Source organism: Odocoileus virginianus, chromosome 23 (assembly GCF_023699985.2).
Source record: "Odocoileus virginianus isolate 20LAN1187 ecotype Illinois chromosome 23, Ovbor_1.2, whole genome shotgun sequence".
Taxonomy (NCBI): Eukaryota; Metazoa; Chordata; class Mammalia; order Artiodactyla; family Cervidae; genus Odocoileus; species Odocoileus virginianus.
Window position 1 is genome coordinate 31,263,525 of NC_069696.1, and position 24,871 is coordinate 31,288,395.

The 24,871-nt window shown below is 40.5% G+C and overlaps 1 protein-coding gene across 3 annotated transcripts in view; it reads right to left on the bottom strand.

Annotated features, from left to right (window-relative positions):
• ITPR2 (inositol 1,4,5-trisphosphate receptor type 2) overlaps positions 1 to 24,871 on the bottom strand; it is a 567,579-nt gene that overhangs the window by 66,768 nt on the left and 475,940 nt on the right. For 2 of the 3 annotated variants that reach the window (XM_070453822.1, XM_070453824.1), the window contains exons 52-54: positions 21,877 to 21,969; positions 9,954 to 10,084; positions 8,659 to 8,824 (exon numbers count right to left, since the gene is read on the bottom strand). In XM_070453822.1, coding sequence (XP_070309923.1) covers positions 8,659 to 8,824; positions 9,954 to 10,084; positions 21,877 to 21,969 — 390 coding nt within the window. The remainder of the gene's footprint in view (positions 1 to 8,658; positions 8,825 to 9,953; positions 10,085 to 21,876; positions 21,970 to 24,871) is intronic. The other variant, XM_070453823.1, reaches the window with a different exon arrangement.

Below are 24,871 nucleotides of genomic sequence, written 5' to 3' on the forward strand. Positions count from 1 at the left end.
AAGTAGCTTTCTCCTAGAATCCAATTCAAACAATTACCTATCTATGTACCTGTTGCAAGGTACATAGAACTATAAAGATAAAAAGATAATGTCTATGATCAATCAATCCATAATAGGGTAAAGGAAACAGACAAATTGTATTGTATTCTAAGCGGTATAAACTATCAAGAAAACATAAAGGAGGGCAAAACAAGTTCTGACCAGATACATTTTAAAAGGTTTCACTGAGGCATAAAGTTTTAAACGTCTGACCTATGAAACATGACCATGGCAAGTGAAGAAGAGATGACCAGTAAGAAAGGGTACTTAATTTTTACTGAGCACCTATTTATGCTGAGCACTATAAAGATGTTTAAATATGCTATAATAACAACAATAATCAATCTGACCTTTCATTGATTGCTCACGTTAATAACTCTACTTAGTGGGAAAGTCAGCCGATATTTAAATAAAAATATTCCTGACTCCAAAATCTATATTCTTTTGCCTCTGGGCAGAGGAAATAGCACAGCAAAACTAGAGATGAAAGTAAATGCCCTGTTTGGGGAACTGTCAATTCTTCTGGTATGGTCAGGAGGGAACACTCGGAAATGAAGATGAAATGGTACGTCTGGCACAAACCCTGAAAACTTTTAAAGCTAAGGAGTCTGCACTTTATTCTGAAGGCTTCTGAGTGGAGCCTAGCATACTGGGTGCTGTGCTTTAAGTAATTTCTGGTGGCAGGATTGAGAGGAAGACTATGAGAGAAGAGGAGAGGGTGGGAGTCCAGGGGACCAGGGCACGGCAGGAGGCATGTAACGGAGGGAAACTGGTTGTCTTTCATCATCATTAGATCTTACTCTCAGCATTATAGTCCATTCGTGTGGTTTCAGTTGGCATCATGCTGATGATTTCTCAATCTTTATCCCCAGTACCGACCTTTCTTCTTAACTTTAGATTTTATTTCCAGCTGCCCCTGAATAACTTTACAGGCATGTCAAACTCAACTCATCAAAGATTTATGTCTCTAGCCCTTTGCCTCTTCTGTTAATGAAGTCCCTGTCCACCAAGGAACTTGATGCTGCCCTCAGACTCAGGTACTAACTATCCGCTCTGCACATGTCCCGTGGTCACCCCGACTTTCTCACTATTCTCCAAACACACCAAATCCTTTGAAAGCCTAGGCCTCTATCTAGTCTCTTTCCCACTTGACAGGAATTCCTTCTCCAAGAGCCAGCTCAATCACTGGCACCACTCTGGCTCCCCTGGTTGATCCTTTCAGTGTCTTTCTGCAAAAACTTGTCCGTTTCTATTGATTCCTTAGGCCCTACTACTTTATTGCCTGATTTATTTTTTTGTATTACCGGCACCTGGCATAGTAATTAGGAAACAGTTGACATTCACCTAAAGTTGACAGAATAATTGAATATATGAATAAGAGACTGAAGAGGATTCACAAACGAAAACTGAAGAGGGCTTGATGTCCAATTAGAGGTATAGATTTAGTAGGAATGAAGAATGACTCTGACTTTTCTGACTTGGATGAGTGAGTTTAAGGTAATATCAATAAACCAAGAGGAAAAAAACAGAAGGAAGATATTTTAAAGGGAGGATATGTTTGATTTGGGATGTGTTCCGCTTCAGATGCCTATAGAAAAATTAATGTTGGGATGCTAGGTGGGAAGCTGGGAACTCCAAAAAAGCATTCAAGATGTAACTCTACTAGTTCAAGGATAAATGACATAAAACAACAATGAAAGCCAGAGCAACTGGATGAGATGACTAAAGGAGAAAGAAAGGATGGGTAAGAAGAGTTCTGTGTGCCCAATACAAACTTTTCCAGAAAAAATGAGAAGACTACACTTATGCTGTGTTTCCCACCCAGTATGACTAAGGTAAGGGCACATATCCACTCAGCAGCCAGGCATTCCTATTCCCCTTTGTTCTATTTTTCTCCTAGTCCTTGTCATCATTTGACATTCTATGTATGTGAGAAAATAAGCTCCATGATGACAGTGCTTTTTGTCTGGTTTTGTTCACTGCAAGATCCTAATACACTGTGGATATAAGTATTGAACAAATAGGTGAATGAATGACTCTCATGCATAAGTACAGAGAATAAGAGAATAAAATCACGCATAAGGTATAGAGAAGGAACTAACATACCAAGAGAAGAACACAGATGCGTTCCTCACAAAATAGCCTTTATTTCCTATGAAAGCATCTACAAAGATCTTTAATTCCAGGAATCTGACCCTCCTTATGATAGGAATTCTGACCTCTCTCCATTTTGTTATTCTGTTGCAATTCAGCCTCTAGTCATTCAAAATTAATAGTTAATGTGGACAACAGAGCCAACTGTTCCCATGCTTACTGCTTCAGCTGTCACATGCTCATTACCACCCTATCATGACTGCCTTCTGGATCCCTAGCAAGCGTTTTCTGAATCATAACTGATACATCTGGTCATGTCTTCAAGGCTCAGAAGTCCCATCTGCTCTCACTGCCTGTCACAGCACCTACCTCTTCTGCAAACGCTACTGTGAGTATCCTTGGAATATTCCTAGAGCCAGTTCCTACTCTGGAGAATCCCTTTTCTGAATATGATACCATATTCCCCTTTGGATCACAATTTAATACCAGACTGTTCCAAGAACCATTTCTAGACCAAACACAACTATTTTATAGCCTGCTAATACAACCCCCAAATATCCCATATATTTAAATCATTCTTGAAGATATATTATTATAATATATATGGTATATATTTGGGCTTCCCTAATAGCTCAGTTGGTAAAGAATCTGCTTGCAATGCAGGAGATCCTAGTTTGATTCCTGGGTTGGGACAATCCCCTGGAGAAGGGAACGGCTGCCCATCCCAGTATTCTGGCCTGGAGAATGTCATGGACTGTATAGTTCATGGGGTCGCAAAGAGTCGGACATGATTGAGCCACTTTCACTTTCAGCGGTATATATTAGATCTTATATATAATAAGCGATTCCAGGAATGAATGTGTATCTAGATATACATGATCACAAGACTTTATATGTATTTCTGCCTTTTGAGGCCAGAGGATAAAGAACCCTTAAGTTACCGAGGTCACAGGGATTAGCAGCTATAAGAACTTGGAAACACTTTTCAATATTTAAGATAAGTTTCTATTTTAAATGTTCACACTAAATTTGTTCTACTTTACAAAACATTTGTTCAAATATAAAAAAATACTATTTAAATTTGCTGTTAGGTTAACTTACCTAAGTGGCCTCTCAAATATTTGAATAAATGTGAAGTTTCTGAAAAATACATTACATTGATCTAACACTTCTTGATGTGTGGGTATGTTAGTTGCTCAGTTGTGTCCGACTCTTTGCGACCCTATGGACTGTAGCCTGCCAGGCTCCTCTGTCCATGGAATTCTCCAGGCAAGAATACTGGAGTGGGTTGCCAGTTCCTTTCTCCAGGGGATCTTCCCAACCCAGGGATCGAACCTGGGTCTCCCACACTGCAGGCGGATTCTTTATCATTTGAGTCAGGGAAGCCAATACTTTTTGATATCTCACACTATATATCCCTGTGGACATGTGTATGCCACAGAAACTATACCCTACATGCAACAAAATTTGGAGTAACTTGGAATTAGGGCAATTAAGCTTTTTGTCTGCAGTATATAGTAATTTAGGACTTACTTGCTTTATTTTCCTTTATAAGCAATAAGCCACATAAGTATAGAGACAATGTTAATTTGGAGGTGACTAATTGGATAGTCATTCATTAAGCAAATATTTATGAATAATCCCCAATACATACTGAGTTGGCCAAAAAGTTCGTTTGAGTTTTTTCATTCCATCTTACAGAAAAACTCAAATGAACTTTTTAGCCAACCCAATAACTGGAAGCATAAAAATGGATAAGATGTAGATGCTGATCTCCTAAAGAAGAGAAGTTATCATGTATTGAGAGCTTACTTTCAGCTGAGCACTGAGCTAGGGATTTTAATATACAAGATTTCATTTATAGCCACCACAATGCCAAAACATGGCAGCATACTCTTCACTTTCAAGATGAAAGAAGACTTGGCTAAGATCACAAAGCCAGGATGGGGAACCAATGTAGACTCACATCTGTTTGACTGTAAAGTTCATTTACTTTCTATAATATGGCAATGCATAGTATCCAACAGAGGAGATAAGACAATGGAAAATGTGTATAGTATCCTAGAGCTAATTGTGATTGAAAACTTTAGGAGCAAATATGTTTGCTTCTGATTAGCAAGACCAGAGAAAGCTGAACCCATGAAATAACGATTTTAGATCTGGGTCTCAGAGAGAGGGTGGTCGTTCAACAGCCTAGGAGTTTGGGCATTCTAAACAGAAACACCATAACTGAGAACATGTGGAAAGACAGAGTTAAAGATGCGTAACACAGTCGAACCAGACTTTGAGCTATAAATGGGAGAACAGTGGAAGGAAAGACAGGCAAAAAAAGAAGAGGCCCAATTGTGGGGCATCCTACATGCCAGGAAAATCAGAGTTTTTGAGTTATAGTCTGTACAGTGCTATTGATGGCCTTTTGAATACGGAAATGATGAGCTCAAAGTGGAAAATTTTGTCTGGCAGCACTGAATAGGTCATTTGGGGGTTTGAGCCAGGGTAAGCCTGAAAAACCAAGGTGTGGCTGTGGGAATATGTGGAAGGAAGTGAGTGAGATTTTGAAAACAGATTCATTAGCACGTGGTAAGTAGCACATCTGGAAGAGGAGAAAGGAGATGCTTAGAATGATGGAGAAGCTGCCAGCCCAGTAGGCTGTCATTAATTTCAGTATGGAAGTCAGGATAAGCTGCTGGGTGAGAGGAAGAAGATGGAGAGGCATGATGTGCTGGTTCGCAGACACGGTGAAACTGGCTGCCAGGAAGTCATACCTTTTAAAATGTCAATCAACCGTGGAAAACAAAGGATGAAAGCCTGGAGAGAGGCCGGAGTCTTGGCTACATATTTGGCAATAAACTGCACAGAGCAGTGTTAAAGAGGACAGCAGAGGGAAGACACAAAGGGTCAATGATAAAATCATGGGCTGGGAGAAAGTCTGAGACCTTGTGAAGGACCCAGGGAATGTGCAACCTGAACTAGAAGAAGAGGTCAGCAGGAAATTCATGATGAGGTTTGAGACAAACATTTCAATTTGGGGCAGAAGCTTAATGTGATATTTTAAGGAATTTATAGGTTACAAGCTTTTTGATAACTTTGAAAAGCCAGAGAGAATTTTGATATTGAAGGGAAAGCTCAGAGGAGCAGGAATGGGGGTGAAGTGATGCACTTATTTTGCTGTTCATGCCTTTTTGTTGTTAGAATAGGGGAGACAGGATCATGCCTTAGGATGAGGTTCACGTTCTACTGACAGATTTTTCCAAAGAGCCCATGTTTTGGAAGCAGGGTTCTGACACAACAGTCATCTTAATTGTGAAGAAAAAGGCTTTGAGGAAGCAGGATAAAGGCAAGACCACGAGACACAGGAAACTCTTCAAAGGCAGTTATCTTTCTTCCTCTGTGAGGCTCACCCTTCTGTTAATATATAACAACTCTCTTCTCAAATCCCCCAATTATTGTCCGACTTCTTCCCAATGCCATGTCAATCTTGCATTCCTCCATCTAATCTAGACATATAAACAGAAGACTCTTCTTTTTTGTGTCATTTCCTTCTAGCAAGTCCCTCCCCAGCACTGTGCAATCTGGTCCCTGTCCTTATCCACATGGAAACTCCTAAGACTCCAAAACCTCCTAAACAAGAAATTCAAAGGCTGTGTTTCAATTCATGTTACTGGCCTTCTCTGCTTGGGCAGAGTTGACAATCTATTATATTCTTCCCAAGGCTATATTCTCCCCAAGGCTACTTTCTCCTTTCACTTTCACATGCCCTCTGTGCCTGGCTGTCCTCACACCATTCATCCTGGATAGTTCTTGTGTATATGTGATCCCCTTTCTCTTTCAGCTTTTCAATGCTGCTATTTTCCACTTGAACCCCACTGTCTTCTCCTCTTACTTGGAAGGCTTCCTCCACACTCCAGCTTTTTCTATCCCATTCAGGCTGAGGACTCCCCAATACTGTCTCCTTCTCTGAGGCTCAGACATATATGTTCACCTCTGTGCTGGGTGTATCCCACTGGGGTGTTCAGTTGTTGTTCAGTTGCTCAGTCATGTCCAACTTTTTGCGACCCCATGGACTGTAGCATGCCAGGCTTCCTTGTCCTTCCCCATCTCCCGGGGCTTGCTCAAACTCTTGTCCCTGGAGTTGGTGACATCATCCAAGCATCTCATCCTCTGTCATCCGCTTCTCCCTTCTTCTCCTGCCTTCAATCTTTCCCAGCATTAAGGTCTTTTCTAATGAGTCGGCTCTTCCCATCAGGTGGCCAAAGTATTGGAGCTTCAGCATCAGTCCTTCCAGTGGATATTTAGGGTTGATTTCCTTTAGGATTGACTGGTTTAATCTCCTTGCAGTCCAAGGGACTCTCAAGAGTCCTCTCCAACATCACAGTTCAAAAGAATCAATTCTTCAGCGTTTAGCCTTCTTTATGGTCCAACTAAGAACACACCTCATTTTCAGTACTTTCAAAGCCAAATTCAGCCTAAGCCTACCTAAAATTGTTTTTCTTCTTCCATTCTCAAACTCACTTTTAGGTACTACCATCCACCCAGGCACTCACATTCTTTCATGTCCATTACAAACCACTGAGATTTAAGGATTCTGTGTGTGCTTATGCATGCTCAATCATGTTCTACTCTTTCAACCCCATGGACTGTAGCCCACCAGGCTCCTCTGTCCATGGGATTTTCCAGGCAAGAATACTGGAGTGGGTTGCCATTTCCTACTCCAGGACATCTTCCCGACCCAAGGACTGAACTTGCGTCTCTTGCATCTCCTGCATTGGCAGGCAGATTCTACCTCTCCAATATTTAACTTTGTCCATTACCCTGAATAGTGCCATCACTACCTGTCCTGGATCAAGGTTTCTTTACCTCTTATGGACAATGGCAATAAACTTCTACCTGGTTCCTCTGCTTCCAATATTGTTCCCCGATGAACAACTTCCCATAGCTGCCTCAGTGATTGAAAATAATAATTACACTCTGTATCTTCTACTTAAAATTCTGTAATGATTCACCATCTTCCATAAAACCATAAGGATAAAGTCCAAACTTTTTAATATAAGAGGTCACACATGGCCTGGCCGGTCTCTTTTGCTGGCATACCCTGCTTTGAAACTTTCACTTTAGCAACATCAAACTGTTTATAGGAAAGGAAGATTCTTTTCGTCTGTTCTCCTCTCCATGCCTTTCCTTATGCTAGCCACTCTGCTTCTGCCCACTTTTATATGGCTCTCTCCCTTCCATCTTTTACCATTAGCTCCATCACCATCTCTTCCAGGAAACCTTTCCTGAATTTCTCATCTGCCCTCTACTACAGCCCAATGAAATGTTAACAACCTTTAAACTTCTCTATCATTTCCCTTAATGCATTAGACAGCAATGGTATTTATTTTTTTTCCGATATTTCACAATAGATTGAGGACACCCTGGAGAAGGGCATGTTGAATTTGTGTTTGTTTCCTTGGAAGACAGCTCATTATTACAGGTTAACATCCAGCACACTTCCACCTGTTGGAGTGACGTTGGAAAGGCTTGGAAGAGCTATTCAGGGAAAAGAGGTGAGAAAAGGTGAACTGAGGGAGGAAGGGGATTATTGAGGGTGCAGTTTAAGTTATATGGAATAAATGTTATATACTATTTAATAAACGTTGAAGCCCTTATGCTTATTTTGTGACTTCAGCTCAATATGGAAAAAGAGACGTTGAGTATCACCAGGGGTTGGTGATTATTCAAGGAGGGGAAAGGGGGACTTCTCTGGCAGTCCAGTGGTTAAGACTGTGTTTCCACTGCAGGGGGCATGGATTCAATCCTTGGTTGGGGAATAATATTCCACATGTCACATGGTGCAGCAGGCAAAAAAAAAAAAAAGAAAGAAAGCAAAACTCCATCTATGTTATAGCTTCTATAAAAGCAAAGGAGGGGAAAGGATCCTCGGGTGACTAAGCCAGCTACAGGGACAACTAAAACCAGAAAGGGCTGAGGTCTATGAAGCAGAGGGTGGAGCCAAAGGAAATAATGAGGACAAAAGGAAGGCTGGGTGGGTCTGAGAGAGGAAGAAGAAAAGGACAGGGTGTGAGAGATGGGGAGAGACAGACAGAAACTGGAAGAAAGCACAACTCAGAATCGAAGACAAAGTGCTGCCAGTGAGTTAGAAGTTCAAGCTGCTGGAAAACTCATCTGTGGATTCATAATCTACCAAAATAAAATAAAAATCATTCTATTGTTTAATCAATATGTTATTGTGATGAAAAATCTGTTTGCCAGTTGGTGGAACCTTCTGGCATTTTGCAACACATGCTATAGCTAGAGAATCATACAAATGGCAGAAATAATGACAAGAGAGCTTTGGGATGTAATTCTTCTATTTCTGGAAGCAGAGTATCCCGGTCCAATGCTCAGTTACATAATCTGAATTTTGTCCAGCTTTCATTTTGAAATAATTTTTCCCAAGGCATGACAAACAAAAAATCCTTCCATCCCCTCCTTTCTACTGGGCAGTTTCTTTCTCTCTTATTTTAGTGTCTTGAGAACACTTACCACAGATGAAGCAGGTGGTCTTTAGGATTTCTTCTTTTTTCTGTTTTTCACTTCTGAGATCAGCAAAAGTATCGATGATAACCCCAAAAATCAAGTTCAGAACGATAATGATGACAATGAAATAAAAAAGAAGGTCATATACCACACGGGCAGCAAATAAGGGCTCCTAAAATAAAACATTTTAAAAACATTAAAAAAAAAAACCCTCTATCGTGTATATGTATACAAACTCATATTTTCAAGGCATGTTGATTTAGCATATTGTCTAGCAGAAAGTATATATTCAATAATTGTTTGCTCAATGACTATAAATAGTATTCCAAGTTGGAAAAAATAAGACCCATTTTCTATCTTCGTTTACTTTATAAGCGTTGTGAGGAAAACTTTCCAGTCTGTCCCCAGACTCCTTTCATGCACTCGTACTTTTCTTCTCCAAAGGAGGGATTTATCATGTATTAAAAATCACTTTACATGTAGTTATGCTAAATGTATTTTGGTGCAGTGTGCTCCTATCCCAGGAGCTACCCAGAAGGTAAACAAATGCCATTTCTAAAGGTCAGAGAGACTGGAGATTTGAGTATCATCTAACGGTCTGTCCATTTTTGAAGGAGATTTTGCTCTAGGCCTTATAGGGTCAAGTACATTCAATACAAGCCTACTTCTACTTGATAAATGTTATTAAAATGCACATTAGAGATCAGATAGTTTAGGTGTTTCATAGATGAAGAAACATGAGATGGCTGGACAAGGTGAGATGGCTGGCCAGTTAAGGATTGAACTTGTTCAAGCTCCCAGTGGGGGGACTTGAGATGCTGCCACCAACGAGAAGTTTTTCAGCCTTGCCATTTTAATATATGAAATCCTGTTAGAATCCGTTCAGATCGGATATTCCTTTGTGGACAAATAATGGAGGTTGTCCCTATTTGGAGGCAAAGAGTAAATCTCCATGCCTGTGAAAACTGAGAGACAAGAGACAGGCTGGTTTCTGTTATTTATGTAACAATCAAACTCCTCCATAAAGTCAGAAGTCATGATTTTGTTGCTGTCATACAATATACAGTTCAAAGTTGGTAAGATGTCATGACCTACTAACATATATAGATTTTTAGGACATTTGCTATTTCTATGGAATTCTATTATACAATGGGTTGCTTTCAATAGCTACCATTATATTTTTATAGCAAACAACATAAAATGAAGTACCCTATAAACAAAAACTGGGTTGTAAATGCTGTTAAGAAAGGTTAAAAAAAACGATCGTGTGCTCCGTGAAAAACTATTTTTCTCCAGCTTACATCTTTTGATGGTCTCCTGAGCACGTCACCCACGCCTCCGCCATTCCTGAGGCCCTGGTTCAGGACAGTCACAATGCACATGAGAAGAGTGTCACACGTCCTTTCAATCCCATCTTCATATTCCTCATCAGCTGTAAAAACACAAAGTCCAGCTGTACAGCAAACTCACTGTTTTCAAACACTCTTTTCAACATCTAAAGATCTATTTCTTCATAACTGCGCCAGGACACACTTTTTTGAAGTCATATATTAATAGCACATTTTCTATGTGGCATCCCAAGACTGACATAGACTGATAAAGCCACGTGTATAATATCCCCAAATCACTTTTTCTTCCATCAGGGGAAAATGACAGAGTGAAAAGGATGAATATAAGAAAGTTACTATTCATTGTGCATTGTCGTGGTGTCGGGGGAGTTCCATAAAACCTTCTGAAAACACAATCAACTCACCCAGGAAGGAAAAGCACTACAGAGGAAAGAATGTGTACAAGGAAGCTAGGTGAGCCCAGCTTCAAATTCTACTCTGTTCCAGAACTGGGACTTGGGTAAGTTATTAAACTCAATGTACTCATCTATAAAATGGGGAAATCTGTTTAAGGATTAAACCCTTTGGAGGGTTGTTTAAGGATTTTATTTAAAGTATGTAAAAGACTTTGCACAGAGATTGGCATACCCATAGTAAGTGCTTACAAGTTGACGACAGATATTATTTCACTTCTTTGGTAAGTGACTACACTTTCTGAATGACGAGCACAGTGCTACAATGCATTTATGTGAACAATTTGTTTAATGTGAATAATTTATTTTATGTGAATGTGTTTATGTGAACATGTGCATGCTAAGTCATTTCAGACATGTCTGACTCTTTGTGACTCTATGGAGACCATAGCCCGCCAGGATCCTCTGTCCATGGGATTCTTCAGATATGAATATGGGAGTGGGTTGCCAAGTCCATGTGAAAATATGTAGGGACAAATAGAGGAAAAAAATTACTATGTGACAGAAAAATTTCTAGTCTTATTTTTTTTAAAGATAAAATTACCAAAATTGGTAGTAATCTCTCAGTCACTTAAAATAATAAAAAGTTCACACCAAGTCAGATATTAGAATCAAGATATCCTAAATTGAGAAGGAATGTATTTTTCTTGTTAGATTAAAGAACCATAGTGGTGCTGAATTTTGGAATTATGTAGCCAGTCTGCATGACATGGTGTGAGTGTAAAAATCACCACTACCAAAGGGAAAAGAATCCTTCTAATTTTGTGTACATGATCCATTATAAATAGTTTTGTCTGGTACTTTGTTATGAAAAGGCTTGTTTTCTTCTTGTAAGCTGACTTTAACATCACATGGATGGGGTATCTGGTATTTTCCCTTTACTCAGAGTTCTTTCTAAAACATACACCTCAGGGTATATGCCCAATAGCAGGATTGCTGGGTCATATGATAATTTTATTCCTAGTTTTTCAAGGAACCTCCATACTGTTCTCCATAGTGGAATACCAGTTTGTTTGTTTGTTTTTAACCAGTTACAGAACAGTGAAATTCGAAATCAGAAAGACTAGGGGAAAAATACATAGTAAAATATTCTGAAGTGTAATTGATGGAAAAATATGACTCCCTTGAAAATCAAATGTTTTCATACCCCATTGCTCACCGTTTATTCTAATTCTGACCTATCTAGTGGTTAAGAAAAATCCATAAAACACAGAATCCTGGATTTATTAATAGTGTTGATTGGGAACAATAAATAAATTTGCTTTGAACAGCAAAAATAAAAAATAAAAAAATAAAAATAAAAAAAGCAGAACAAATACCTTGAGAGAAGGGCGGAAGTCAGAGATGGGCAAGCACTAAATGCGGCATCGAAGATACTGGCAGAGCCCAGGCACCTCAGAGGTGAGCATCAAGGCATATTCTGACTTAGAAAGTAGAAGAAATGAAACTGCTTTTGGAGACAGAATAGATGGGGAGGAGGGGAAGCTTGTGGTGATAGCAGTCAGAACAGCAGAAGAGACAAGCAAGGCAGAGAAGACAGAGAGAAAGCTCAGTCTGCAAAGCGCTTGGTTAGGTCCCAGTGCCTGGCGGTGTTGATGGCAAGAAGCATGTGAAGAAAATAGTTAGAAACATGTAAAAGAGGTAAAGGAAACTTTTAAGAGAAATACGGTTTTGCAACGATGCCATCATGTGCAGTATGTCTTATGCTACTTTGCCACGGTTAGACTTTCAAATAATCTTCTATCTAGTGGCATTTATTTATCTAATCAGCAACTGCCTGATCATATGACACCGGTGTTTACTAAAGACTTTTTACGTGTGGGTTAATCAACTCACAGAAGCTACAGGAAAGTGCGCCCACTTCTCCCCAATAATTGAGAAGTGAGGTTGTTTGTTCTTTAGGAGGCGAGCTAGCACAATCCACACACAACTCACGTGATTAGCCATTGTGAAGTAAAATAGATTGGCCGCCAACACATGAGAACTGGCTTCCTGTGTGACATGCAAACAAAGGCAGAGTCCCCAGGTCAGGGTCAATGCCAGCAAAAGTCCAGTCCACTCACTCCATAACTAGTGCTTAGGCGTGCTGGTTTCACAGAGCAGCCTCTGTGAGTGTGGATAATAAGTTCCTACCTTTATGAGATGGATCTATTCACGATTTGTTAAGCCAAGTTCCCAGGCCTTCAGGCTGAGAGCCAGGCCCTGAGTCACCGTGAATTCACCTAAGTAAATGCCACCTGGTGGAGACTTACCTACATAACCAGCTGGCTTTCCCCATGTCAAGCCTGCCTCATTTCACTTCAAGAGCCCCTGGGCTAGGTACTGAAAATACAGGTGAGAAGATGAAAGTGTTGCAACCCCCAGGAAACTCATGGTCCTCTAGGAAACACAGGTCGGCATATGAACAGAGGCACTGCATGGGTACCAAGGAAGCAGGATAGACATGCATCTCATGGGCTGGGGCGTCAGGGATGGCATCCTAAAGAAGGTGGCACCTGGGCTGACTACTGAAAGAGGGGCATCCTTGGCCAATAAGATGAGTGAAGACATACCAGGCAGATAAAATGGGATGAGCAAAGGCAAACAGGCATGAAAGTATCTGGAGTGTTTGCGGAACGACACATGGATTGAGATGGCTGGGCTTTGGGGCTTCCCTAGAGGTTCAGTGGTTAAGACTCCATACTGTCAGTGCAAGGGATGTGGTTTCGATTCCTGATTACAGAACGAAGATTAACATGCTGCAAAAAAAAAAAAAAACATGCTGCAGCCCACCCCCCACCCCCCCCCGCAAAAAAAAAAAAAAAAAAACAGTAGGCCTGGAATGGCTGGGCCTTTGGGGTATACAGATGAATATGGGAGCTGTAAGAAGAGAAGCAGGTAGGGGACAGATCATTGCGAGAATCATACACCCAGGTAAAGAGTTTAAACTTTATCCAGAAAGCTATGAGGAGGCACTGGAGAGTTTTATACAGAAGGAAGGTGATTTACCGTCTAGTTGGCAAAATAGTATGAGATAAAACATGAACTTAAATAATCAGACAAATTAACACATGATAAAAGCCACAAGAGTGACGCAAAGAGATCAAAACAGAAAGAGGACTTTTAATAATAAGGATAATGAGAGGGAAGCCCTTCTAATTAATGCAGATACTGAGTCTGCCTTGACTATTCAATAGAGTAAGGCAGCAGGAGATTGGCATTTCACAAGGCATGGACAGAGAGCCCCAGAGTTTAAAAAAAAATTGCTTAAAGATGAATAGCAGTATGTAGAGGAATATAAGATATGGACAGAGATAAACTGGGAGCTCTCCGAAAAGGTCTAAGGAGTTTGGATTTTAGCTAGCAGGCAATGGAGGACTGTGGAGATCTTAAGTTGGGGTAGGGGCGAAAATATTCAAAGCAGTGATTTCTGACAAGTGGTCTTAGCAGTGATACAGTGGGTGAACTGAAGAGGAGAGAATGACTAGAGGTAGGAAGACCACCTAGGAGGCAGTTGGAATAATTCAGGCATGAAGTGCTATGAGTCTGAATTAGAGTAATGGTTGTGAGAATAGAAAGGATGAAAGAATGGAAACTAGAGGGACTCAATAGGAAGGAGATGGCAATGTTAAGTATCAGACTGAAGCTTCCAGCCAGCGGTCACTTGGGAAAGGATGGTCTCATTAAACACAGAAGCAGAAACTTTGGAAGGAGGAAATGGATGCTTGTGTTTTGATGAAGACAAGGAAAGAATCTCAGATGATTTTTGTTTATGAAGATGAAGATGAGAAAACATTTTAAAAGGCTAGAGAGGACAAGAGAGCTAGAAGTGTACTGTGATACAAAATTAAGGAAGACAATAATTTAAAGATGAAGAAAGTAACGAAAAACATCAAAATTACACAACGGTCAAAGGCAATGAGAAACAACAAAAGGTCACTGGATTTAACAATTAGGTCATCAGGAAATGATAGGAAGATGGCAAATAGAGGAAGAGAAAACAGTTGATTCAGAAATTGAAGGAGAGACTGTACAGTAATTGTTTTTAGAGAAAAAACTGGTACTGAAAGGAAAGAGATTAATAGGGTATTAATTTGGGGGCGGGGCAGATAAGCGAATGCTAAAGAAGGCTTAATTAGGACCCAAAATTGTTTATAAGAAAAAAAGAGAATAGATGGTAATATGGAAAAGATTTCCGTTATAAGAACAATGATCAAACTAATGATGGCAAAGGGGGAATGAAAAACAGAAGTGGTTCTAAAAGAACTGAGAGAACATAGTTGTTTACATGCAAAAAGGAAAACTTAATGGAAATAGAGTTTCATGTGGATACATTTTAAAGAACTAAGTATGCGGTCACAAAGAGTCAGACACCACTGAGCATACTTTTGTAAGTAAGTTAGAACACTGTTTGGCATGTATTTAGGGTGTAATAAATTCTAGGTATCATAATTAGCATTCTTATTGATAGATGGCTATCAAATCTCATGCAAAGCTATAGTTTTAATACAATCAACAAATTCTGTACTTGAACAATATGAGGTTAAATTTTCCTCATTTTCAGTTTAGTAGTATTAGGAAGGATTTTTTAAAATTCCTAATGGGAGTGTTTCATATGAGAAAAGAAATAAAAATATATCCTATTGACTCTGAAATAATTCCCCTGATCTGAAGTGTTAGTCTATAAATTATTTTAATACTGGACATGCTTGAATAAGAGTATTTATTAATGCCATTTTTCTACTGTAACAATTAAGTTATTTCTTTTTTATGGTTTCTTAGAAAGCAACAGATTGCCATTGAGATATATTTGAAACTATGAGTACACTGAGAACTTCTTGTGTGCTGGCCTTGAACTTTAATCACAATCAACTCAATATGGAATTGCTGATTTAAAAAAACTATTAGGGAAAAAAAATTGAAAACATTGGACATCCAGTAGGAAGACAAAATGTAGAGCAGTATAAAGGCTGACTGGTTTCTGCTATTCATCAATCCTTTTTATTACAGTAAACTATCAGAATATATTCAGTGTGAACAACTCATAGATGTTGGACATCTGCTAACTTCCTCTTTTTCCTGTATATTCAAATGATTTGAACTTAGAAAATAATTGCAATATATATCATATATAGGGCTTCCTTGGTGGCTCAGGGGTAAAGAATCCACCTGCAATGCAGGAGTTGCAGGAGATGTGAGTTCGTTTCCTGGGTCAGGAAGATTCCCTGGAGGAGAGCATGGCAACCCACTCCAGTATTCTTGCCTGGAAAATTTCATGGACAGAGGGGACTGGCAGGCTACAGTCCATAGGTTGCACAGAACTGGACATTACTGAAGCAGCTTTAACACTCCCACACACATATTATATATATATAATATGCATGTATACATGTTCAGTCATGTCCAGCTCTTGCCTCAAAAAAGTCTTACTTTTTTTGAAAATCAGTTTTTTTTTTTTTTTTTTTAAGAGAATATTTTTGTCCAGGAAGTCAGGGAGGTCTGCAGCAAATAAAAGGCTTTTTGTTTCTTTATTCAACCACAGTTGGTTGCCAGCTGCCATGAGAATTTGCTGCCTCTGGGACAATGACCCTACCCACGTTCGTGGAGCTTCCTCAGGAGCTGGCAGCTCAGCCTCCCACTCCCCGCGAGGCTTGTTATCATGCTACTGTGTGTGTCTGGGTCTTTTGTAATGTGGACCTGCTGTCCACTAGGTGACAAACCAAAGCCTTCACAAATGCACACTAGGGCTTGCAAATTAAAATTTCATCCTAGTCTTAGACACAGCAAAGTTATTTTTAAATCTAAATGACACACGCTGCACAACAAACCCCAGGTTCTAGCTTTCATTCTACTTTTGCAGTTAAACACATGTGGCCAAAATTTCAAGGTGGCCAGGGCTGCAAGATCAAATCCATTTTCAATTAAATGGATTTCATCACTTACCATGTCAAATGTAAAAAGGGCACAGAAGGAAAAGGAGATTAATACAGGCTTTCCTGTAGCTTTTAATACTCATTTAGGTATGATCCCTAATAATGAACAGCTATGGTCACCAACTCTATCTCCCACCAGCCTCTCTATCACACCTCCAGTGCTGAAATCCCTGCAGGATTCTTTCCTCCCTATTCTGGGAGCTTCCTTTGCAAAATCATACCCAGCTTTCCCCACAACTTCTAGCTCAGGTCCAGCCTAAAAAAACGGAGACTCTGTCCCTGGGGCGCTATGCCTGGAAGAACTGTCCCCATTCGTCCATGGGAAAAAAGGAAGTTCTGTTCTCTGTATAATGCAGTAGGTAAAACTGACGGGTTATAGAGGTATTGTGGGAAATCTTTTATGCATGTGCATTCAGAGCTATAATATAAACCAGTATCCAAACAGGCTTTATGACAGAACAGGGTTTCTCAGTCTTAACACTATTGACATTTGTTCAGTTGTTCAGCTGTGTTCAGTTGTGTCCAACTCTTTGTGACCCCATGGATTGCAGCCATCGGGCTCCTCTGTCCATGGAATTTTCCAGGCAAGAAAGAATACTGGATTGGGTTGCCACATCCTCTTCTAGAGGGTCTTCCCGAGCCAGGGATCGAACCCGCTTCTCCTGCCTCTTCTGCATTGCCAGATGGACTGTGCATTGGCATGTGGGGCTGGATAATTCTTTGCTGTGGGGACTGACTTGTGCATTGCAGGATATTTAGTAGCATCCCTGGTCCCTACCCTCTAAATGCCAGTAGGACTCTTCCCAGAGTCATGACCACCAGAAATGTCTCCAGACAATGCCAAGCATCCTCAGGCCAGGGGGAGAGGTGACAGCATTAACTCCAGTGGATAAACACACAAGACAGATGATTTATTTTTTAAGAAATTGCCTCAGAAGACAACATGCATAAAGAAAATCTATCTAAGCACTCTAGGGGGAAAGGCAATATGATAAGCAGAATTACAACAATCTCTAAATTTTGGCTCGGAAATATATCATTTGTAGAGATTAATCCTTTAATTAGGAGGTGATAAAATTTAGAAGGTTGGAACATAGGCCTTGAATCAGAGATCTAAATTGATTTACTAGCTGTGATCTTACTGAATGACTCTGTCCTTCAGTGTTTCTACCTATAATATAACGATAGTTAGTAGCATTTTTCTATCCTTGAACATGCCTCAAGGCCTTCACTTATGCTGTTCCCTGTGTCTAGGTGGCTTTTTCTTCCTCTTGGCCTGACTGACCCCCGTTTATCCTCCAAATCTCAGGGTAAATAATCCCTCCTCAGAAGGGCTTCTCTGACAGTCGGCAGTCAGGCTCTCTTGTGATTACCTATCATAGCACCACATCATAGTTCCATATTTTGCAACTTTGCTTCCCTCACTATTTTATAAATTCTATAATGTCCAGGAGTATCTTTTATTCAACACTGTCCTGAATACCCACCATGATGGTTGGCCCGTAACAGAGGCTCAACAGATATTGTTGTATGAATAAATGAATGAATACACAAGGTTTTCATAATTATTAATATAGCATTGTCATCACTGAGGATCTGTACTGATTTGGCTTAATTTCTAATTTACAAAAACACTTCATTGTGTTAAACATTAAGGTCAAAATATCACAATTAGTGAGAATATGTGAAACAATGACACCAGAATACCTGGTTGAGCATCTACAACAAGGCCTGGGGAACTGTAAAAAGCCTAAAATTCGCAGACTTGCACAGACCTGGGCAGTCACATCCTGGGATGTGTGCACACATGTATGACCTGGAGGACCTCATTCTCGGAAAGTGGGGTCCCATGGCTCTCACACTGCATCTTAGAGCTTCTGGATGCTGAGTGGCGGACAAGCACCACTGATGCTCAGCTGCTATGCTGGGCCAGCCCCCTTTACAGACTCTGGCAGGAGGGACACTAGTTTCTTTGTTGGTTTACTGGCAAACCAATACTTTCCTCTTAAAATCAAATCACTGTTACAGTATATTTGTTTTTTAAAAAGGGAAATAATTTTTTTTTCCTTTTCATAAAAGAAATTAACCTTGAATACTTACTGGAAGGACTGATGCTGAAGCTGAAGCTCCAATAGTTAGGCTATCTGATGCAAACAGCCCAATCACTGGAAAAGACCCTGATGTTAGGAAAGATTGAAGGCAGAAGGAGAAGAGGGCAACAGAGGATGAGAGGGTTGGATGGCATCACTGATTCAGTGGACATGAACTTGGGCAAATTCTGAGAAATGGTGAGGGATGGACAGGAGTGGCATGCTGCAGTCCATGAGGTCACAAAGATTTGGACACGACTTGGCAACTGAACAGCAGTAACAAGGCAGGAATAGGGTTACTCTACTTGAGATCATGTTATTAAAATACTTTTGCTAACAAGAAAGTAAATTTTTTAACACACTTTTTTTCATATTCTGTCAAGGAGAAAGAATGTTGAATTGAAGAAGTAACAAGTACTTAAGACAATAAATTGATGTTCAAGGTGGCCAAAAGATCCCAAGAGCTATTTAAATTTAGCCAGCTACTTAAACTAGGTCTACATCTTTGAAATAGCTGTCTGTGATTTTTTGAATCATGGATAATGGCAAGAGAAGAGAAAGATCTATAGACCTGAATTTGATAGCATGATGAACTCTGCAAACTACGAAAATAAGATTAATGCTGATTCCCCCAGATAAGAGATGTCATTAAAAGGATAGTGTGGGAAGGAGTCAGGATCAAGAGGACAGTATGGGTTTTGACTAACCTCAAATTGAGAATACTGGCAGATTTTATGTATCCAGGCTTTGGCAAGGAGGCATTAAGAAGGAGCCTCATGTCATATTCTTTTTTAAAAAGATAGAGGAACATGGGCTAAATGGTAGTTTATTTAAGATAGATTTCTTTGTGGGTGAATAATGCACAAAACGTGCCTACAGCAATCTGAAAGTATGTTTTCACTGGCTGCATGCCAAGGACTCCATTCTTAGCACTGTCTCCATGTAACATTTCTAGCACCTTTCATGAAAATCTTCTAGAGGTTGGCAAAATTTACTCTGTTATGAGCCACAAGACAAATATTTTATGCCTTATGGGTCACATATAGTCTCCAATGCATCTTTTTCTTTAAAGGAAAAAAAAAAAGAACTTTAATGTAAATAAATTTAACAACAGCCACATATTAAATATGAAACTTTAAGACTGTCCTTAAAACAACTCATTCTCTTTTTGCTGAGTTTACTTTCCCTCTTATTTTATTTATATGCCATTCTAAAGACACATACAATATTTGGGATTATAAATAAAGTCAATGAATTCAGTTGCAAACATTCTTTGCCCGAGAGCTGTACAGAAACAAGTGACATTTGACAGGTTTTTTTCTCAGATTTCCCCATGGGCCAAGTTTGCTAACCCCTGTTCTAGAGCTTATCAGACTTGACGATGACATGAGAGAAAATGAATATACTGCTTAACAGACTCAGGATTCATTAGGACCCCATGAGCTCATGGCACGTGAGCACTGGAAGGGACCTGAAGCCTAGAGACCATCTGGTCAAGACGCCCCTCCTCTATTCACAGGAAAAACTGGGACAGCCTGGGGCTATGGGTTGGCAGAAATATAAATATAAATGCATGGTTTTATACTTGAAATCCCAAACTCCCAATTACGTGACTACAGAATAGGCATTTATGGCTTGATGGCTGAACCACTGAAGAATGGCATTTTAACCGAGAGTCAGTCAAATATGGGCCAAGAGTGTGGTGTGACTACAAACTGCACTATCCTGAAAATGATCCTCCCATTCAACCTCTTGCCTTGGAGTGTTTCATGAAGAGTCATGGCCATAATACATAGGGAAGAATGAAGAAACTGGAGGGATACAAGCCCGAGGAGGCATGTAACAGGATTTCAGAAACTGCAGAGTGCAGTAACACTACAAAAAGAGAGGACAAACTGGTTTGTGGTTCATAGGCCTGACCTGCGTACCCAGGAGGTCAGGGAGAAAAGAAGTCTGAGTGGTCACTGCTCACAGTGCCTAGAGCTGCTGGCACATGGGAATGCAACATATGCGTGCGTGCTTGCTCAGCTGTGTCTGACTATGGACTATAGCCTGCCAGGCTTCTGTGCTTATGGGATTTTCCAGGCATGAATACTGGAGTAGGTTGCCATGCTTTCCTCCAGGAGATCTTCCCTACCCAGGGACCTGCCCTCCTTCAGGGGATCTTCCCATCCCAGGGATCAAACCTGCATCTTCTGTATCTCCTGCACTGGCAGGCGGATGCGTTACCACTGAGCCACCTTCGTAGCACAATGGAACATATGCATGTGTTTAACTCGCCGTTTAGGTCAGAGAGAATGAAACATTTAGTCAGTAGAAAGGATTGCTCATTTCTGTTGGACTTCAAGCAATAGTTCAACATCATATGGTAAGAAGCAACGTGGGGAAAAATCCTCTACTGTTAGGACTAAACAGTGTCCTTCTGGATGGACGTGAGGAAATCCATCCTTATGCTGTGCTTAACTCTTGCTTCCCTCACTCTCTCCGAGTCCAATTTTGCCTTTTGGAGATATCACAGAGATTAAATCCATTCCTTTTTTATACACAGAACTCTTGAAATACCTAAACACTTCCTAAATCTCTGCTGCTTCTGGAAATAGATCACTAATTCCTTCTACAATTCATTAAATTTCACACATGACCTAGTTTCCAAATTCCTGCCACATCCTAAGAAGACAATGTAGTTTAAAAAATTTTTTGCATGTATGGTTACATTTGTCCCTTTGCAGGCAAGAAAATATCATAAGCCCTATCTATCTATCTATCTATCTATCTATCTATCTATCATCTATCACCTCCTTCTCTCCCTGCCTGCCTCCTTTCCTGCCTCCTTCTCTTTTAGGACAAGCCATCTGAACAAAGTCTAGGAAATTTACATAACATAGCCAAGACCTAAATCTAGAAAGCAACAGATAAGGAATTATAACCAAGCCTTTTGAGTTCTAAACCCATGCTTTTCCATTCTTTTGTTAATGGATGGATTCTTTTGTTAAAGGCAATACACTCTTAGTGAAAGGCTATACAGTGGGAAGGGTCTTGCTTAGTGCAGTATGGTTTTGCAACATAGTAACAGCATTTTTAGCAGTATGTACCACAGAGTAAATCTGAAAAATTCTCATGATTAGAAATGATATAAAGAACAGGGTGAGAATACAAAATGTTGGATATGAGAATCTAGTTTGGAACTTTTAGGTTCTTTTACCCTCCGTTCTATTTCAACTCACCATGAAATTTTCAGAGCAACTTTCTAACTCCAGGGGGCTCTTTCCAACCCTAGGGCTGAACCCTGGTCTCCCGCATTGCAAGGTGGATTCTTTACCGACTGAGCATCAGGGAAGCCTCAAGCTGTAATAACTTTAATCAACTAAACATAACTTCAGAATCATTGCCTTCATGCTGTCCTGGAGGCCCTTTTACAAACCTGTATTTGAAGCTGGTATTGTAGGTGAGCAGTTGTCCTTTTCGCATGTACTCAGGATTGAAGTTAAAGTCATGGTAGGAACTGCATTGCTCCCTGAGAACACACAACAGAGACATGGTATAGAGATGAATACACAAGTCACAAGAAATGAGCAGACAGTTACAAAGGCACATATATAAAGGGCGCTGTTACTCCAAATGAGCTGCGTTCCTCAAGTTTTTGGTTAAGTTAGTGTGGAACTCTGAATACTTTGCCTACTGAAGCAATTTTATAAATAGAGAATAGGTTCATGGGCCAACCCACTAAAAGCCTTTTCCATCTTTGTAAAGTAGCTGAGATAAAGTATTAATAATTCTGTAGGTGCTAACCACCCTGTATAACAAGTTTCCCATGGCCAAATGCATTCAGGGCTGTGGCTTGGAAATGCCAGCAACATGGTCCCCCAATGTTATTGGCACCCCATGAGCTTTCAGCCACTGATGCCCATGGCTGGAGGTGGCGGCTCTAACAGTAAAATGTGGGCTCCTGGGAATAGGGCATAAAGCATCTCAAGGAAGCGAGAATCATCTGTCAGATCCCTTTCAGGATCTTCCTTTTCTTCCTTAGTCCCCAAGGATCTATCTGCTTGCTGGCTTACCACCTATCTCCCTGGCCCAGAGATAACATAAAATAGCAAACTTCTCTGCGTAAAAAAGTTTCACATAGTTTGTTGTCAGTAACAAAGTGAAGAGGTTCATTCCACTCAAACCCATTTATCACATGAAGCCATCAAGGAAAGTCCGGAAGATACAGGGAGAGGATTTGGGTCACTTTTTTTTTTTTTTCCCTTTAAGCATATTTCATTTATTGTCTTCCTGGTTGTTTAACCATTAAGTTGTGTCTAACTCTTTGCGACGCCATGGACTATAGCCTGCCAGGCTCCTCTGTCCAGGGAATTTCCCAGGCGAGAATACTGGAGTGGGCTGCCATTTCCTTCTCCATCCATTCATTTTTATACACTGAAAAAATATTCAAGTGCATTTCAGGGCAGCACTCCCCCAAGGTTAGCCTGGTTGTTTAATGAGGAGAGGGTGGAGATGGGGAATGGTGGCTGGAATTCAGACATGTGATGAGGAGAGGGACTAGGCCTGGGTTTGCCGCTGACACCAGCCCTGGAGATGAGACAGCTGGGGTCCCTGAGGAAGGAGGTCACCGATTTCACCCCATCTCTTCCCGCACCCTGACTGGGGCAGGTGGTGGGTATATCACAGGTGCAGCGTGCTTCAGGTGGTCAGAGAAAGAGAGAGGTGAGGTGCCTGAGCGTGCCCTATAGCTATTCCCTTAAATTAGTAAATATTTACTCACTCTGTGCTAGGCTCTGGGGGCTAAGAGTTGGGGCCTTGAAGAACCCACAATCCATTAGGGAACAGAGACGTACAGACATAGTTACAGTCGAATAAAGGAAGTGAAGTACAGGTGAACTGAAGCAGGACATCAGGAGAGGGAGAAGTGAATTCTAGAAAGGAAAATACAGCGCTTTTCAGGAAAAGATCCATCTTGAGGAGTCAGGATTTACACAGGTAGAGAGAAAAGGCTGCAGCTCCAGGAACAAGGTGTATGAAAACGGGCACCGCAAAGGCACAGGCTAGGCAGAGCTTCCAGGCTAAGGGTTTTAAACAAAGCATTCCACAGCCAGCCCCGGACCCAGCAAGGATCTGAACCCGTAAGACACACAACCAGAGCCGTGGTTGGAATGAATGACAGGGACGAGCAGAAGAGAGGATGCCATCTGAAGCCATCTGGGAGGTTTCTCCAGTTTTCTGGGAAGAGGGAAGGAGGGTGAGAAACAGGAGGCCAGCGCTGATGGGGAGGAAGAGGGGTGGCAGGGGAGACACTGGAACCTCCACTTGTCAACACCACCTTCTCTCCGACACCGTGTCATCTAAGACACGGATTCCCCCGAGCACTGTCAAATGGAGCCTCCTGCATCTGCAGAGTCAGATTCTACTGGTGCCAAAAGTGGGATCTGTGTCGTGCTAAATTCCCAAGGCCACTGGCAAATTATTGGTCCCCTCTTCTCCCACATGCCTGTGATGCTCCTGTTATTCACTCTAGAATCTAACCTCCTCTTTGCTCCCTGACTGTTCACATTTGCTGAAGGCTTGTGTATTTATATACTCCCAGTTTCACTTGCTCTCCAGATGTGTATCTTTGATAATTTCACTCAACTCTGGAAGAAAATAGTGTTCAGTAACTGAAAGAATACATTTTTATGCTATGTATCAATAGCCATAATATATAGAATTAGAAATTAAGCCAAAGCTCCACCTGATGTGAAGAACTGACTCATTGGAAAAGACCCTGATGCTGGGAAAGACTGAGGGCAGGAGGAGAAGGGGGCGATAGAGGATGAGATGGTTGGATGTCATCACCAACTCAATGGACATGATTTTGAGCAAACTTTGGGAGTTAGTGAAGGACAGGGAAGCCTGGCGTGCTGCAGTCCATGGGGTCACAAAGAGTTGGACATGACAGAGTGACTGAACAATGAACAACAACGTAAATATGAGTGATTTTCCAAGGAAATGGTATCACATACATACACTCTCTATGAAACAAAAAGCTCTCAATCTTTGAAGAATCAAAAGTTTAACTTGGTTAGCTGGTTTTGAGTGCTAGATTTGCATAGCATTTACAAATGCTTTAACAGTTTTCATATAAACGCATAGATATTTTTAGTGAAGATCTTGACATTTTAGTTTCAGTGATACTTATTTTGCAAAAAAAAAAAAGATTTTAAAAATATAATATTTCTAAGGAAAATATATCCATAATGACACTAACCTACTTTTAAAATAACACAATTAAAATTATTTACTACAAGATTCATAAAACAATAATGACTATATACATTTGAATTCAGAAATTATGATGCCTAAGGGTCAGACTTACTCTGTATTGAATAAATCAATATGATTATGCCTAGTAAATACTTAAGACAAAGATTTTTGAGAAT